We start from the raw sequence: 16,933 nt of genomic DNA on the forward strand, positions 1-16,933 counted from the left end.
CAACCTATAAATGAAAAAATAGTTTATTTTCAAAGTGTTCAAATCATCCCTACTGTTAAAATTTGGATTATTATTGCTTAAACACGCTTAATAGCATTTGGTTAATTCAACTGAAAGTTCCAACTTAATATATTTACAATCTAAAACAATGCTTTACATAGAAGACGGCAATTTGTTCAAAAAATAGTTTATTTTCAAAGTGTTCAAAGAATCCATGTTTTTTTTTTTTTTTTTTTTTTGCGGCGCTTTCCGGGCCCGCGGCGCATCCTTGCGGCGCATCCCTGCGGTGCTTCACGGTCCCGCAGCACATCCCGCAGTGCTTCCCACAGCTCTTCCTGACCGACTCCCAGCCCCCTTTACATAATGCACGTCAAAAGTTGAAATATTTTTCTCTAATTCCACAAAGATTCAGTGAACTCATGAGTTTAATTATTGTAACCTATTGTCGCGCGAGTTTTCCAATTTCCAAAGATTGAACATCAGACGAGGTAAATACCGGGAACCGTTAGCCTGGTTTCCTCTCACTAGAATCTTGGAAAGATTGAAAGCTATTTAAAAGTAATCAGTGTAAATTAGAACGCTGATATATGCAATAGATGAATAAAATGGAATAATCTCTCTCTCTTAAAACTATGTGATATTTAATTGTGAAGAATAGTAATTTGAGTTTCAAAGGTACCTAAAAATATTCTATTATGAGATATTGGAGCAATAGCAACAGAGAAAATAGTAAAGATTAGAAAAGAGAGGAGCGGTTTCTTTGCAAAAATTGTATTAGATTTAGATATCTCTGAGGGAGGGGGGAGCATAGAAAACAATAGGGGGGGGGTGAGGGGTTAATATCCCGCTGAGATACACTTTTACACAGTGTTGAAAAATAGTGAAAAGAAAAAAAAACATTAGAAGAAATAGACATATATATTTATATAAGATAGTTTGAGGAAAAAATACTCACATTTGCAAATCATGGCTGCACTTGGGTGCCGGATGGTCCAGGTAGTGCGTGTTGGAGGGCGGACGGGGTGGCGTCGCTATGTTCTTTTGCAGATTGGACTGCAATGTTATGGGATTGCATAGATGAGCCAGCAGGGTTCACCGTCCTTATTACCCATTGTCTTTTTGGTTTATACCCAGACTGTATGGTGGCTGGCAGTGATGGGGCTGCCTCACCCTCTCTTGCTCTCTTACTGGGTGGCGGCGACGGGCATTCTTCATAATTGGCCTTAAAGAAGAGAAAAAAGTTAGTATCAAAATAATTTCCCCCTTTTTACAGAAAGAAAGTTAGTACCCTCATCCATATAATTTTGTCTAGAAAAGCATTTATCACTAAGAAAGAGCCCCTACGCCAGCATTTTTCAGTAAAGCAAAAAGTAAAAATATACTAAACTCAGAAATCAAATGCTATTTTAATTAATTAAAAAAGGCTTATTCATAGACATCCCAACCTAACCTTACTTTTCATGCAAACACTTTGTTTTCATTTTACAATATTGGTGATAGAATTGAGGCATGTCAACCCCCCCCTTTCATCAATGTCCTAAATATATTGTTAGTAATTATTTTTGGTAATAATCCCGTTTCACCGGTTCTCCGGCAAATACAGGTTACGAATCCACAAGCTTAATAAACAGCAATCTCTTTTTGCTTAAAACCGTTTTAATTTGATACAGAGGGAAATAAATCCCTTTTATCATTGAAACCTTTTTGTTGAGTCGCTAACGTAAAGTAATAACAAGCAGTAAGTGCAATTGTGGGGTGTCAGCTAATTATCACCTGTTTAAATCATTGCATAAAAATGTTTTTACGTCAAGTAAACGGCGGTGGTGGCTTAAATGGAAACAGTTTATTAATAGCTATTATGGAATAAACAGAAGTTGATTGTCGCTTTTTTATAGGCATACATAACGAATAAATCTAATTAAAAAATAGAAATATTTCTATTGGCAAGAATTATACATGTAAAAACAGTGGGTGGGGGGGTTGAGGATAAAAAGAACATATTTTATGATTTCTAGTGACTATGAGGATTCCATGGTGGTTAGGTTTGTGGGGGAGGGGGTACTTACCTAAATATACTAGAGGGTGACAAATGAAAATAATTTTTTTTTGAAAATAAAAATGTATTAAATCAGAACTTACATTGCTAATTGTGGCTGTCAAGGCTTCTAATTCATCAAATTTATCCATTGTTGTTTGAACTATGTCAAAATACTTTCTGATAATTTAATCACATTGCATGCCCGTTATATACGAAATCTCAAGGGTGAATTGTTATGCAACGAGGAAAATCATATGTAAGCAAGTCTCTGATTGGCTGAGAAAGGAGATGTAACAAGCCCTCTGATTGGGCGAGTAGGAAACACGTGATCTAACTGTTTCCCGTTATCGGATCAATAAAATTCCCAATCAATTACGCAATCAATTTCTCGGAAATCCACTTCCCCTTCGATTACGCAATCAAGTTCTCGGAAATCCACTTCCCCTTCGATTATGCAATCAATTTCTCGGAAATTCACTTCCCCCTCGAGTCCTAGATCAATAACAATGTTCCCGTTAGAATTCAATGCGCATGTGCAACCTTCGTCCCGGAGTTATTACACCTAGAAACAACAAATAAATCGACCTTGGAAAAAGAGGTAATTGACCGATTACGCAATCTTTCTCCCTAGGGACTCTATGCCCATATTAGGTGTGCTGTCACGAGATACATTCTTTTGATAACCGAATTTTGTACTGTCACGATCAATAGGGTCATTTCTACTGCTTATTTGGAACAAGGAGCTCTGGCAATTTTAAATTTGCTTGATTCTGACTTAGAGTTTGACTCGTTGTATTTAAATAACATTAGAAAAAAAATGTCCCTTAAATATTCTTCAGACGAGAAAAACTTCTGATATAAGCCTAGCGGACACATTCTCGATTGCAATTGGCGAGTCGGTATGAAGTCATATTGTTATTGGCAGTGACGGTTACGTATGACGGGAGGGGAGACACCCCCCCCCCAAATGGTTTTGGCCAGTCAAATAAAAAGTTGATTTGGTAAAATAGTGATGTGAAGCGCCACTATTTTACTGTGTTTATTTCCGTATGAATTTTGTTTGGCATTTGTATTGAATCTCTAAAAAGGAATGTAAAGAATATCACACTTTCGAAAGGAAGAGCATGCTAGCTCAGTGATTTCTGACAAGAATAATAGTTATTCAGCCAGGCTTATAAGCCAAATGGTTTATTTTTTTAAAACATTCATTTACTGGACAATTGACAGGAAATAAATACCAGCAACTGACTATCTTGTGAATTAAAAGAAACAATAAAAAGCATGGATTTATCAAGAATTAGCCGAACGAATAATATAATATGGTAAATAATTTCTTAACCTACGAATATCATTAATATGTAGGCACAAATAACCTTAAGAAGTTGCAATTTCTAGAATGTTATAGAGTTGTTGTAAATAAACAAGTGTTTAGCTGAGTAATTTATCTCTAGAATAGTCTCATCACTAATTAAAAAAGTAGAAGTAATAAAGTAAGTAGCAACAACTGCTGAAATTAATAAGTGTTCCAAAAATTTATCTTCTAATATACAGTTTGGGCATGGCATCATTAATATATTCTTTGGTTGATGACCATAAATTATACGAGCTCTTAAACATTAAACTGAAGACAATAAAATTACACAGGTTTGCAAAGAATAAATCCAGACACAATCTTTTCAGATTAAAGCCTTCGGTCTACTCTTAGCTAGGCATAGTAAAGAACTAACCCAATGGAACTAGACAGCAGAGGCACTCAATTACGACATCATACCCAATACAACATCATCTTGTATGCGAAGATGCTGTTTTTTGTACAAAAATAGATCTCATTTTTAACATTATGTTTTACGAATGAAATGTGATGTAAAAGATGTAATAAAATCTTTTGAGTATTTTTTTTGTTTTCATCAAGTTAAAACCTGTCAGAATATATATAAATATATCATGCAGTTTTTTACTCGCAGACCTGTGTTATTGGCGTTCTAACATTGCTCTTCTAGGAATTGAAATATTCTAACGCTACAAAAATATGTAGTTGAATCAAAGAATTTAAATAAATCTAAGGTATCTTATAATATGGTTCAGAATGGAAATAAGAAACACTTTTGCATTGAATCTATAGAACAAGAAACACTAGACAGTGTTAATTTCATTAGAAGCCAACTTGAGCTTTCAGTTGTATTGGCACATTCTATTATTTGAACTTCAAACAAAGAATAAAAATTCAATTATTCTCACCAGAGCAGACATTGTTTCTGAAACAGCAAGTCTCAGCTGGGGCCTGGTCGCATAGTGTCGACTCAGTGATTTGAGCGCTATAAGCACAGCAACCATTCCTGACGCATGTACCGTAAGCTGCAAGTCCTGCATCATAATACGAACTGCAACCTACATCCGCACCTGAGGAGCAAATATATGACACATTTTGCTGCCCGTAAATACAAAAATAAGGACCAAGAATAAAGATAAACGAAAAAACGTATAAAATAAATAATTTGTAAATGCGTATTGGCTTTCATGATTAGGTCACTTCGGGATCTGATTCATAAAGTTAACATTTTATTTAAAAAAAAATAATCCTGAAATGGTAGCAAAAATGATAAAGTTTGCAATTAAAAAAATTCTAATCTGATTATTCATTTTAAATACCAAAAGGTATGATCGACGTTTTATGTTATCAAAAGGAAAGTTTACAGTAACAAAACCAAAGTAAGAGTATTTACGAGGCAAAATAATGACTATCAAGGGGTATAGAGTAACAGTGATTACGGAATATTTGCATACATTTTAATTCTCATAAAATCTAAAAAATCAAACAATTAGAAAATTACTCTTTATAGCAAAAATCAAAGGAAAACTAAATAATGCTCAACATTGTTTCTTCAAAATTGTTTTATTTTTTGCCCTTCTGTAGTAATCCCTCATAATAGATGAAAAAATAAGATAATTTATGGTGTTTTTTGAAATGATTTTGATACATCTTGAAAATTTGTCTACTTAAGATGTACCTTTTTGTTTATGGATTCTGAGGGAAATTTATGTCTGATGGAAAGATATTTTTGCAGGAAAGAAAATAACATAATTTAAAGCGTTTTTTCAATAATCTTGACCCGTATTAAAAATTAGCCTGTATAAGATATATCTTTTAGGCATTGACTCTGTAGGAACTTTATTTTAAAGTTCTCCATACAAAGTTACAGTTTCGCACAGATTCAATGCTAGATGACTGGAACTCGTGTCATCAGAATCCAAGGTAACGGTAAGACTGACTTAACTTTTGTTCGGTGAATTCAAAAACTCAATCCATGAGCATCGAGCAAGTTTAACTGTCCACCACTCTGGAAGCCTTCAAGGCCGAATGAGAGTGAGGATACTCAGAAGAAGTGGAAGTAATAATACCAGCTTAGAAGTGGTTCTTACTCATGAAGAAACAAATATCAAATTATTGGTGCACACGTTGGAATGTTTGAAGAGGGGTATCGAATTTTGTATGTGCCGAAGCAAATAACATATAAACTGTTGTACTGTTTTATTTCTGGAATATTCAGCGCCTGTGCATCAACTTTGCAGGAAGTCGCTTCGCTATATAATGTTTTCAATATGGCTGTCAAGAAAGGAGGATTCCAAGAACAGATTGCTTTACTTGTCCAAGAGCAAACACCGATGGCTTGTGTTGGCCATTACACGATATTGGCTTGAAAGTGGCTTTGTACTCATGAAGAAACGGATATGAGAGTCGTGGTACGCAAATTAGAGTGTTTGAAGAAGAGTATTGACTTTTTTTTTTTTTTTTTTTTTTTTATACAAGTGGACTGACCAAAGCTTTCAATTCAAAAGTCTCCCACAGTTTGGCTGACACGTTTCAAGATAGTCGGGTCGGATAGGTGTGTTCTTAAGGTGTGACTTAGGCAATCCTAAATCCTAGGGCACCTAAGTACTGTTCATATAAGCGCCGCAGAAAGAATTGTTCATTTGGACGAGGTAGACCCTGTGATTTATTATGTGGCTATAGTTGGAAATGTTTCATGCTTCTTCTTTGTTCTATAATTGAATCTCACGGTTCTGTAACTTTTAAAGTTTCTTCTTTCAATAATCTAGATTCAAAAGGAAAACTTTATATGCTATGCTAATATTGTTTAAAGTTTGTTTGTTAATATGTGCACTAAATGAGATTTTAATTTCACTTCGGCACGAAGATACATTTATCTTCCAGGTCATCTATGTAAATTCCCGAGTTTATTTATAGTGGTATTATTTATAGTAATAGAGGTAAGCTGTTCGTCAATCCCCAAATATTAGAACATTAGAACGATATTTTTTAGAGGCATGAAAACGATAAAACTGAAGGATTCAAGGCCATCAGTGAAAAGCTTAACTGTATGTAGATGGAACTCGTAATTATTTGCATTTGCTTAACCGCTTACTCCATAAATTTGGATAGAATTATTACGCTAGAAATTCCTAGAAGTATCCAGGGCCCCAGCAAAAACATGGAATATAGTCAAAACAGTATTGAATACTCTTAGTAATATTTTACCTAAGGATATTTTAACTGGTCAGGGGAGAAAATTCATAAGAGCATTGATATTTGCCAAGAGTTAGGGAATCACTTTTCAAGGATCTGTCCTGTTGTTATGATTGAAATTAACACAAAGATGGCTGATCCTTCTTTTTATGATTATCTAGAGTTATGGTTCTGATACTCTGTTTAATTTAACACCAGTATCTGCTAAAGAAGTAAGAAATATTAAATATGATATGAAAAGTGATGCGGCTGGCAGTGACTTGGTAAGTTTCAGAGAGGTAAAGTATCTACTGTCAGTCACATCAACGGCTTCTGTTTCTTCAATAAACGTACATTTGAAAGAAGATGAGTTTCCATCGTGTTTTAAAACGTTCATATTATTCCATAGGTAGACTGACTTGACAGACAATACTGACTTGAAAAGTCAGTATTGCCCTTTACGTCCAGAGTAACAGAAAGGCGTTTTGCTGTGTAATTCTAAGAATATCTTGAACAACGCACTATATTGTGTCCTAAACAATTTAGATTCTGTGATGGCTGTACTCCAGAGAAAGTTGTAATTTATTTCACAAGTATTATAAAGTAAATTCTCGATCTTGGACTAAAGGTTTCTGCAATTCTTTAGATACTATTAAGGCCTTGAAGAAGAATCAATATTAAGGGAAACTGGGACCAGCCCGTAATTCTTAGAAAGTATCTTATCAGATCGATTTAGTGCCTCCGTATTGATAATAATCTGTCTTCAAAGCTGCGTGCTAAATATGGCTAACCCCAAGGTTCAGTCCTTGGACATCAACTTTTTCGTAATTTTGTGAATGATTAAAGAAATTGTTTTAGTCATATAAAAGTAAAATCTGAGAATTTGGCATTGAGAACAAAAAGTATTTGTTCTAATGTTTGTTGAAGACGTGTCCTTATTTTTGAAGCAGAGCGAAAGGACACTGATAAGACTTGGAGTTCGATTATTTAACCTTGTTTGGACTCAGGGGTATTGTCAGATATAGTCCAAGCACTTGAGATTTATTCTAGCAGTGTACTAATTAAACATCGAAAGGCAGGTACTTAAGTGTGGTGTTGGATGAAAAATTAGCATCATATTGAATCTGTGTCCAGAACTCTGCGTCAAAATTTAGGTATTCTGTATAAATTAAAACCTTTTTTTCTCTACTTTTGTGTTCCATTTACTTTATTTTTCTATTATCCGTCTACATATGTTGTATTGAGCATTTGTGAGGAATAGAGCATTTCCCATATATTTAAATTCTGTTAGAGCTATCTCAAATAATGCACTTCGAGCACTGACTTTTAAGGGTGTTAAAGATTCTGTAATAAATGTTTCTAAGCAAACTAATGTTTAAATTTTTGAAATATTAATTGCCCAATCGTTAATCAGGTGCATTTGTGCTTATTCCACTTTCCACAGCTATGATAATAACGCAAAGCGATAGTCTTCACGATCCTTGGGCCGTCACAGCCAGATAAAAATTTCTTTTATTTACCGGGGGGAGGGGGTTAAAGCATGGAATAATTTAGGTGACGAAAAAAAATATTCTACTAATGTGGCTCATTTTTGGAAAAAAAATGGATACATATTATGATTTTAATTTTTACTGGGTATCTTGGAGGCTTATTTTTTGTATTCTTAAGATTAGATTTTGCATCTGGACTGCATTAATAAGCTATACTTCCCTCCCTCCCTCTCTCTTTTCTTGCCTTTGGTTCCTCTTCATTTTTAAGCTGTGTTAATTAATTTTTTCCCACCCCATGAAAAAGGTCTGCTTCTTGGGTAGATTAATTATTATGTTGTATATCAAACAGTTCGTGGTAACGAACTGTAAGTAAGGAGCGACCCGGCTCAATGGTAACCGAAACTCTGGAAAACAGGATGTTGCTATCAATTGATATATCAAAAGAATCAAATTTAATGCTTATTTCAAATGTATAAATTCCACCAGGTTTTTTCCTACGTATTTCAAGTTACGTGCCTCAGAAAATTTGGCTGATTTTCGAAAAAAGGGGGAAAGACCCCCTAAAAGTTATAGACCCTAATGAAAATCACACCATCATATTCAGCGTATCCGAGAACCCTACTGTAGAGGTTTCAAGTTCCTATCTACAAAAATGTGGAATTTTGCATTTTTTGCCAGAAGAAAGATCACGGATGCATGTTTATTTTATTTATTTTTTTCCCAGGGGTGATCGTATCGTCGTATCGACCCAGTGGTTCTAGAATATCGTGAAAGGGCTCATTGGAACGGAAATTAGAAGTTCTAGTGCTCTTTTTAAGTGACCAAAAAAATGGAGGACGACTAGGCCCCCTCCCACGCTAATTTTTTCCCAAAGTCACCCGATCAAAATTTTGAGATAGCCATTTTGTTCAGTATGGTCGAAAATATGATAAATATGTCTTTTAGGATGACTTAATTCCCCGAAGTCCTCGGGAGGAGGGCTGAAAGTTATGAACTTTACCCAATGTTAACATATAGTATTGGTTATTGGGAAATAAACAGACGTTTTCAGGGGGGATTTTTTCTGGTAGTGGGGGGGGGGGTGTGGGGGGTTATATGGGAGGATCTTTCCATGAAGGAAGTTTTCATGGGGGAAGAGACATTGCTATGGAGGGGACGCCGGATTTCCCAGTATTATTTAAAAAAAAGATCAGAAATTAAATAAAAAAAAAAAAACAAGTTTTTCAACTGAAAGTAAGCAGCAACATCAAAACTTAAAACGAACACAAAATATTACGTGTATCATTGGGTTCACCCCCTAGTCAATACCTCGCTCTTTAAGCCAAAGATTTTTTAATACTTTCATAGGAGCTATTTATTCTAATTAACGGCCTTTGTGATTAAGTGGTCATTTATAAAGAATTGGAACAAAATTCGAACTTTAGCTTAAAGAGCAAGGTATTGAATAGGAGGCAAACCCCTAATATATGTATTAAAAATATATGAATATAGAAGTTCGTTACGTAAGTTAATTCGTAAGTTACGTATATTTATTACTAATACAAACGTTCGTAAATACAATTAAACGAGTTTCGAGAAAGCCATTTAACCAAATAAATGTAAAATTAATATACAAATTTTGTTTTAATTATTCATTTACGGTGATTTAAAATCAAAACCTGCATTAATTCAAAAACATTCTAAAATTAAATAAAAAAAACAAGTTTTTTTTAACTGAAAGTAAGGATCGACGTTAAAACTTAAAACGAACAGAAATTATTCCGTATATGAAAAGGGCTGTCCCCTACTAAACGCCTCGCTCTTTACGCTAAAGTTTGACTTTCTCACAACTCTTTTTTTTGTAAACAATTTAGCGTAAAGAGCGAGGCGTTGAATAGGGGACAGCCCCTTTCATATACGGAAAAATTTCTGTTCGTTTTAAGTTTTAACGTCGATCCTTACTTTCAGGTAAAAAAACTTGTTTTTTTTTATTTAATTTGATTTAAATAAAGGACATCACAACAGTAAATTAATTGCCATGTGCTGCTAGATCATTGTTAACAGTTTTGCCCGATATATTTTTAACATAAAAAAAAGAAGATTTTATCTAATTTGAAGGCTGACTCACCAAAAGCCCCCCCTCCTCCAGTTGAGCATGTAGTATCCATATTCATTATCAGCGAAAAATTAGACTGACTATTTAGTAAGCAGGGTGATTTAATAACTGCAGTTAACAGTTTGTCTTCTGAGATACAGGAGTTAAAGAATGAGGCTTTAAAAAGAGATTATTTGAAAAAAACTACGTTTTCTAAAGAGTTAAAGAGGCTGAGTTACAAGGTCGAACCTTAAAACGTACAGGGATTAGGAGGCACAGTTGGGGGGCTGCCGCCCCCAAACCCCGCTTTCGCAGCCTTTAAATATAAAAAAAATTCTTTAAACTGAAAGTAAGGAGCGACATTAAAACTTAAAACGAACAGAAATTATTCCGTATATGAAAGGGGCTGTGCCCTCCTCAACGCCTCGCTCTTTACGCTAAAGTTTTTATTGTTAAAAAAAAAGAGTTGTGAGAAAATCAAACTTTAGCGTAAAGAGCGAGGCGTTGAGGAGGGCACAGCCCCTTTCATATACGGAATAATTTCTGTTCGTTTTATGATTTAATGTCGCTCCTTACTTTCAGTTTAAAGAATTTTTTATTTATATTTAAAGGCTGCGAAAGCGGGGGGTTTGGGGGGGGCGGCAGCCCCCCAACTGTGCCTCCTAATCCCTGTACGTTTTAAGGTTCGACCTTGTAACTCAGCCTCTTTAACTCTTAAGAAAACGTAGTTTTTTTCAAATAATTTCTGCACGTTTTTGTACAGTTTATTACTTATTATTGCTTGACTAACTGTTAGCTGATCGTGTCAGGAGTTAAAGTTGGGGGGCTGCTGCCCCCAAACCCCCCGCGCTTGAACATTCTTGTGTTAAGACTTTTAATTCCTGATTACTCAAATCACGTCGTACAGGGTGCCTCCCAATCCCTGTACGTTTTAAGGTTCGAACTTGTGACTCAGCCTTTTTAACAGCCCCCCAACTGTGCCTCCTAACCCCTGTACGTTTTAAGGGTCGACCTTGTAACTCAGCCTCTTTAACTCTTTAGAAAACGTAATTTTTTTCAAATAATTTAAAAAAGAAACTGAGTTTCTTTTTTAAAGTTTAAATTCAGTATTTAAAGAATTTGCTCTAACGGTGAATCGAACCCGGGTTTTCCGCCTGACAGTCTGGAGTATAAACCGCAGGACTAAAGAGACACAATTGTAATTGTTTTTTAGTAAATGGAATCTATTTTCGACGCAAGCAAATTCCCACAAAACTTGATATTTGGTTTTTGGAAAACAGATTGAGCTGAAATTTCGAAGATAAGCTCCCAGGCCCCAGGAAAGCTTATCCTCTAAATTTCAGCCCGATCAGACAACGTTAAAGGGGGGTTGTTGTGGGAAACATTAACATGGGCTATTATAGGAAAACGAGGTTTTTCGTAAATGTAAATTCGGGGGATAATTTTTTCGGTCTGAAAATATCAAAAGGCCCTAACAGGTCGAATTCTGCTTCGAATGAGTCCTCATCGGATTAGTTGCCAACTGTGGCCTGTAGGCGTGGATAAGAAAAAAAAGAAATGATGCATTTTAAGTGGCTATATTTGGTTTTTTGAAAACAGGGAAGGAGTGATTGGATTGAGCTGAAATTTCGAGGATAAGCTCCCGGTCCCTAGAAAAGCTTAACCTCTAAATTTCAGCCCAATCGGACAACGTTAAAGGGGGGCTGTGGTGGGAGGGTCGAAACTTCCGGCCCAGTTTACCCCATGAAGATAAAGTCGGAGGAGGATGAAATTTTTCAAGTTTCTTAGTCTGAGCTTGGGCTACAAAATGCGATTACCGCCGTCTCTCTGCGACCTCTAGGACCTGAAATTGCTTAACATTGTGGTGGGTCGCCTCTTTATAGAGGCACAAGTGTGCCTCCTTGATAGAAAAATAGCTGAATTAGAAAGGTAACTGGAAGAGCAAAAGCAGAAAAACTCGTTGCTCGAGCGTCAAATGCTACTAATTGAAGTAAAAGAAAGAATTTCGAACTTGATCATACACGGCTTACCGACAGATATTAATCCGAATCAATCCCTTGAAGCTCACGTGAAAGATCTACTTAAGAATACATTAAAAATTGAGTCATCTGTGTCAATTAACAAATGTTACCGCTTAGGAGGAAAAACTGTCAATATAACGAATAGACGTCGTAATCAAAGTCAGACATGTAAGTAGAATGGCCCCTATTGATCCCGTACGAACCACGTGGTTTATGGTTTTCTCAGTGAGAATGAAAAAACAGAAATTTTCTCACATTTATGGATGTCAACAGCAATTCATGTCTGTTTTATGGTTTTTGTCAGTGAGAATGAAAAAACAGGAACTTTCTCACATTTATGGATGTTAACAGCAATTTATGTCTGTTTTATGGTTTTTGTCAGTGAGAATGAAAAAAATAGGAACTTTCTCACATTTATGGATGTCAACAGCAATTTATGTCTGTTTTATGGTTTTTGTCAGTGAGAATGAAAAAACAGGAACTTTCTCACTTTTATGGATGTCATCAGCAATTCATGTCTGTTTTATGGTTTTTGTCAGTGAGAATGAAAAAACAGGAACTTTCTCACTGATGTCAACAGCAATTTATGTTGTTTGGCTAGCCTAACCTGAGAAATTGATTTACATAATCGGAGGGGGAATTATTGGTTCACGAAAGGGGAATTAAGAAACAAACATGGCTTCATTGTTGTTTGGCTAACGTAACCTGAGAAATTGATTTACATAATCGGCCGGGGAATTATTGATTCACGAAGGGGGAATTAAGAAACAAACATGGCTTATTTGATCTTTAGGCGACCCTAACCTGAGAAATTGATTTACATACTCTGCGGGGGAATTATTGGTTCACGAAAGGGGAATTAAGAAACAAACATAATGGCTTATTTAATCTTAGGTCTGAAGGATAAACGTTCTTTAGGTCAGAGAGAAAAATTAATATTCTATTTTTAAATAGGGCTTCATTGATCTTTAGTTTCAGAAATTAGAAATGACATCACTTGTTATCTTGGAATTATGCGGGAGTCTAAAGAGATAGAAATTCTATTTTTAAATACGGCTTCACTGAGCTTTAAGTCGGAGAGATAAATTGATATTCTAACGAAACCTTAATAGTGTAGCTAGGAACATTTATGAGATGAAGAGATTAACGTAGGAAAAGGTTTCCTAGAAATTTGAAATGTGACAGCGCAGGGATGCCAAAACCAAAAGGAACACACAGAAATTACTTTTAGGGGATTATTTGGGTGAAACGGTTTTAAACATTTTAGGGAATTATTTCGGCGAAACAGTTAGAGACGTTTTAAAAGATGATTTTAGAAAAGGTTTTAGAAGAGGTCTTGAGTGTGGTCGTTATAGTAAACAAGTTCTATTTGAACAGCGTCGTGAGGTCCTCTACCCCAACCCCAAAGGGCCCCGATCGCCCTAACCCGACCCAAAGGGCTCCGATCCCCAAACCCCCAACCCGAAGACACCCCCCGGGCCCCCACGGTCCCCCCAGACCCGCAAAGGCCCTCCCCGGGCCTCGTCTTTCGTTGATGTATGTTGTCTGAAACCTATGATTTGGGGTGTATGGGTTGCTATTTTTGACTTTTCTGAGTTGGATTTCTTAGTCTTTCATAGGTATGTGTTATCTGAAACCTATAATTTGGGATGGATGGTTTGCTATTTTTGACTTTTCTGAGCTGGATTTCTTAGCCTTTCATAGGTGTGTGTTGTCAGAAAATTATGATTTGGGATGTGTAGTTTGCTATTTGGATTTTTCAGAGCTAGGATTCTTAGTCTCTCATAGGTGTTTGTTGTCTGAAGCTTCTAGTTTGGGATGAGTAGTTTGCTATTTCAGACTCTTATGAGCTAGGCTTTCCTAGTATATCGTAGGTGAATGTTGTCAGAAAATTATGATTTGGGATATGTAAATTACTATTTCGGGCTTTTCTGAGCTAGATTTCTTAGTCCATCATAGGTGTTTGTTGTCTGAAAACTATAGTTTGGGATGAGTAGTTTGCTATTTTTGACTTTTCTGAGCTAGGTTTCTTAGCCTTTCATAGGTGTGTGTTGTCAGAAACTTATGATTTGGGATATATAAATTACTATTTTTGACTTTTCTGAGCTAGATTTCTTAGCCTTTCATAGGTGTTTGTTGTCTGAAACCTATAGTTGGGGATGAGTAGTTTGCTTTTGGACTTTTCAGAGCTGGATTTCTTAGCCTTTCGTAGGTGTGTGTTGACTGAAACTTATGATTTGGGATATGTAAATTAATATTTAGGGCTTTTCTAAGCTAGATTTCTTAGTCTTTAGTTGGTGTGTGTTGTCTGAAACCTATGATTTGGGATTTGTAATTTTGCTTTTTAGACTTTTCAGAGCTAGGATTCTTAGTCCCTCATAGGTGTTTGTTGTCTGAAACCTATAGTTTGGGATGAGCAGTTTGCTATTTCAGGCGTTTCTGAGCTAAGGTTTCTTAGTATTTCATAGGTGTGTGTTGTCTGAAACTTATGACTTGAGGTGTCTAATTTGCTATTTCAGGCCCTTCTGAGCTAAGGTTTCATAGTATTTCGTAGGTGAATGTTGTCTGAAACTTATGATTTGGGACATGTAAATTACTATTTCGGGCTTTTCTAAGTTAGATTTTTTAGTCTTTTGTTGGTGTGTGTTGACTGAAACCTATGATTTGGGATACAAGGTTCTTAGTCTTTCGTTGATGTGCGTTGTCTGAAACCTATGATTTGGGGATTTGTAGTTTGCATTTTGGACTTTTCAGAGCTAGGATTCATAGTCCATCATAGGTGTTTGTTGACTGAAACCTATAGTTTGGGATGAGTAGTTTGCTATTTCAGGCTTTTCTGAGCTAAGGTTTCCTAGTATTTCGTAGGTGTGTGTTCTCTGAAACTTATGATTTGAGGTGTGTAATTTGCTATTTCAGGCTTTTCTGAGCTAAGGTGTCATAGTATTTCGTAGGTGAATGTTGTCTGAAACTTATGATTTGGGATATGTAAATTACTATTTCGGGCTTTTCTAAGCTAGATTTCTGAGTCTTTTGTTGATGTGTGTTGTCTGAAACCAATGATTTGGGATGGGTGGGTTGCTATTTTTGAATTTTCTGAGCTGGATTTCTTAGCCTTTCATAGGTATGTGTTGTCTGAAACCTATGATTTGGGATGCTTAATTTGCTATTTTTGACTTTTCTGAGCTAGGTTTCTTAGCCTTTCATAGGTGTTTGCTGTAAAAAAATTATGATTTGGGATTTGTAGTTTGCTTTTTAGACTTTTCAGAGCTAGGATTCTTAGTCCCTCATAGGTGTTCGTTGTCTGAAACCTATAGTTTGGGATGAATAGTTTGCTATTTCAAGCTTTTCTGAGCTAAGGTTTCTTAGTATTTCATAGGTGTGTCTTGTCTGAAACTTATGATTTGAGGTATGCAATTTGCTATTTCCGACTTTTCATAACCAGATTTCTTAGTCTTTCGTAGGTATGTGGTGTCTGAAACCTATGATTTGGGATGTGTGGGTTGCTATTTTTTTACTTTTCTGAGATGGATTTCTTAGCCTTTCGTAGGTGTGTGTTGACTGAAACCTATGATTTGGGAATGAGTGGTTTGCTATTTTTGACTTTTCTGAGCTAGATTTCTTAGCATTTCATAGGTGTGTGCTTTCAGAAAATTATGATTCGGGAGGTGTAGTTTGCTTTTTGGACTTTTCAGAGCTAGGATTCTTAGTCCCTCATAGGTGTTTGTTGTCTGAAACTTCTAGTTTGGGATGAGTAGTTGGATATTTCAGGCTTTTCTGAGCTAAGGTTAGGTTAACTTATCATGAGCGCTCATGATAAGTTAACCTAACCTAACCTAACATAAACATGTAGAAATGTTTCTATTTATTTATTAATATTTATTTATACCTAACCTAACCTATTGTTTTGGAGGTTAGATGAACGAGTTTGAACGATTGTCTTTAATAATAGAACGAGTCACTCATTTTTTAATTTAAAAATTTGAGGGGTAAATCCATAAGACAAAGGAGCTAAAATTTAATTTAAAATTAGAATTGAACTTTAAATTTCTTTATGTCGTTGTTAAACAAAGAACTTAAGTGGAACATTTTTATTTTCTTGTAAAAATTATAAGAGAACTTTGAATTTTTTATTTCTTTGAGAAATTAAGAACTGAAGTGGAAGCTTTTTTCATTTTCATTGGTAAAATTCAGAATTGAGCTAACTTTTTTATCTTCTTTAAGAAAATTCAGAAAAGAACTTGAACATTTTGCACTTCTTCGAGAAAACTCAGAATTAAAGTGATGCACCTTATCTTCATTTCGAAGATTCAAAATCAATATATAACTTTTTCTATATTATATTAAAAATTTGGAACAGAACTTTAAATTTTTCATCTCTTTGCAAAAAAATCGGAAGTGAATTTAAGAAAATTAGAATTAAAGTGAAACTTTTTATCTTCACTGAAAAATAATCACAATCACAGTATAACTTTTCCTATCTTCTATAGAAAAATTTAGAACTGAACTTTAAATTTTTTATTTATTTGAGAAATTATGAACTGAAGGTGAAGGTTTTTTCATTTTCATTGGTAAAATTCAGAATTGAGCTAACTTTTTTCTCTTCTTTAAGAAAATTCAGAAGAGAACTTGAACATTTTGCACTTCTTCGAGAAAGCTCTGAATTAAAGTGGAGATCCTTATCTTCATGTTGAATATTCACAATCAATGTATAACTTTTTCTATCTTCTATGAAAAATTTGGAACAGAACTTTAAATTTTTCATCTCTTTGAGAAAAACCAGAACTGAATTTAAGAAAAATTATAAAT

At 35.2% G+C, this 16,933-nt stretch overlaps 1 protein-coding gene across 1 annotated transcript in view; it reads right to left on the minus strand.

The window, feature by feature from the left end:
- LOC148953244 (uncharacterized) overlaps window positions 1–16,933 on the minus strand; it is an 86,658-nt gene that overhangs the window by 58,720 nt on the left and 11,005 nt on the right. The window contains exon 2 of the mRNA XM_089087588.1: window positions 4,277–4,438. Coding sequence (XP_088943714.1) covers window positions 4,277–4,438 — 162 coding nt within the window. The remainder of the gene's footprint in view (window positions 1–4,276; window positions 4,439–16,933) is intronic.

This window comes from Artemia sp. Qi Xiang Cuo, chromosome 4 (assembly GCF_049724085.1).
Source record: "Artemia sp. Qi Xiang Cuo chromosome 4, ASM4972408v1, whole genome shotgun sequence".
Taxonomy (NCBI): Eukaryota; Metazoa; Arthropoda; class Branchiopoda; order Anostraca; family Artemiidae; genus Artemia; species Artemia sp. Qi Xiang Cuo.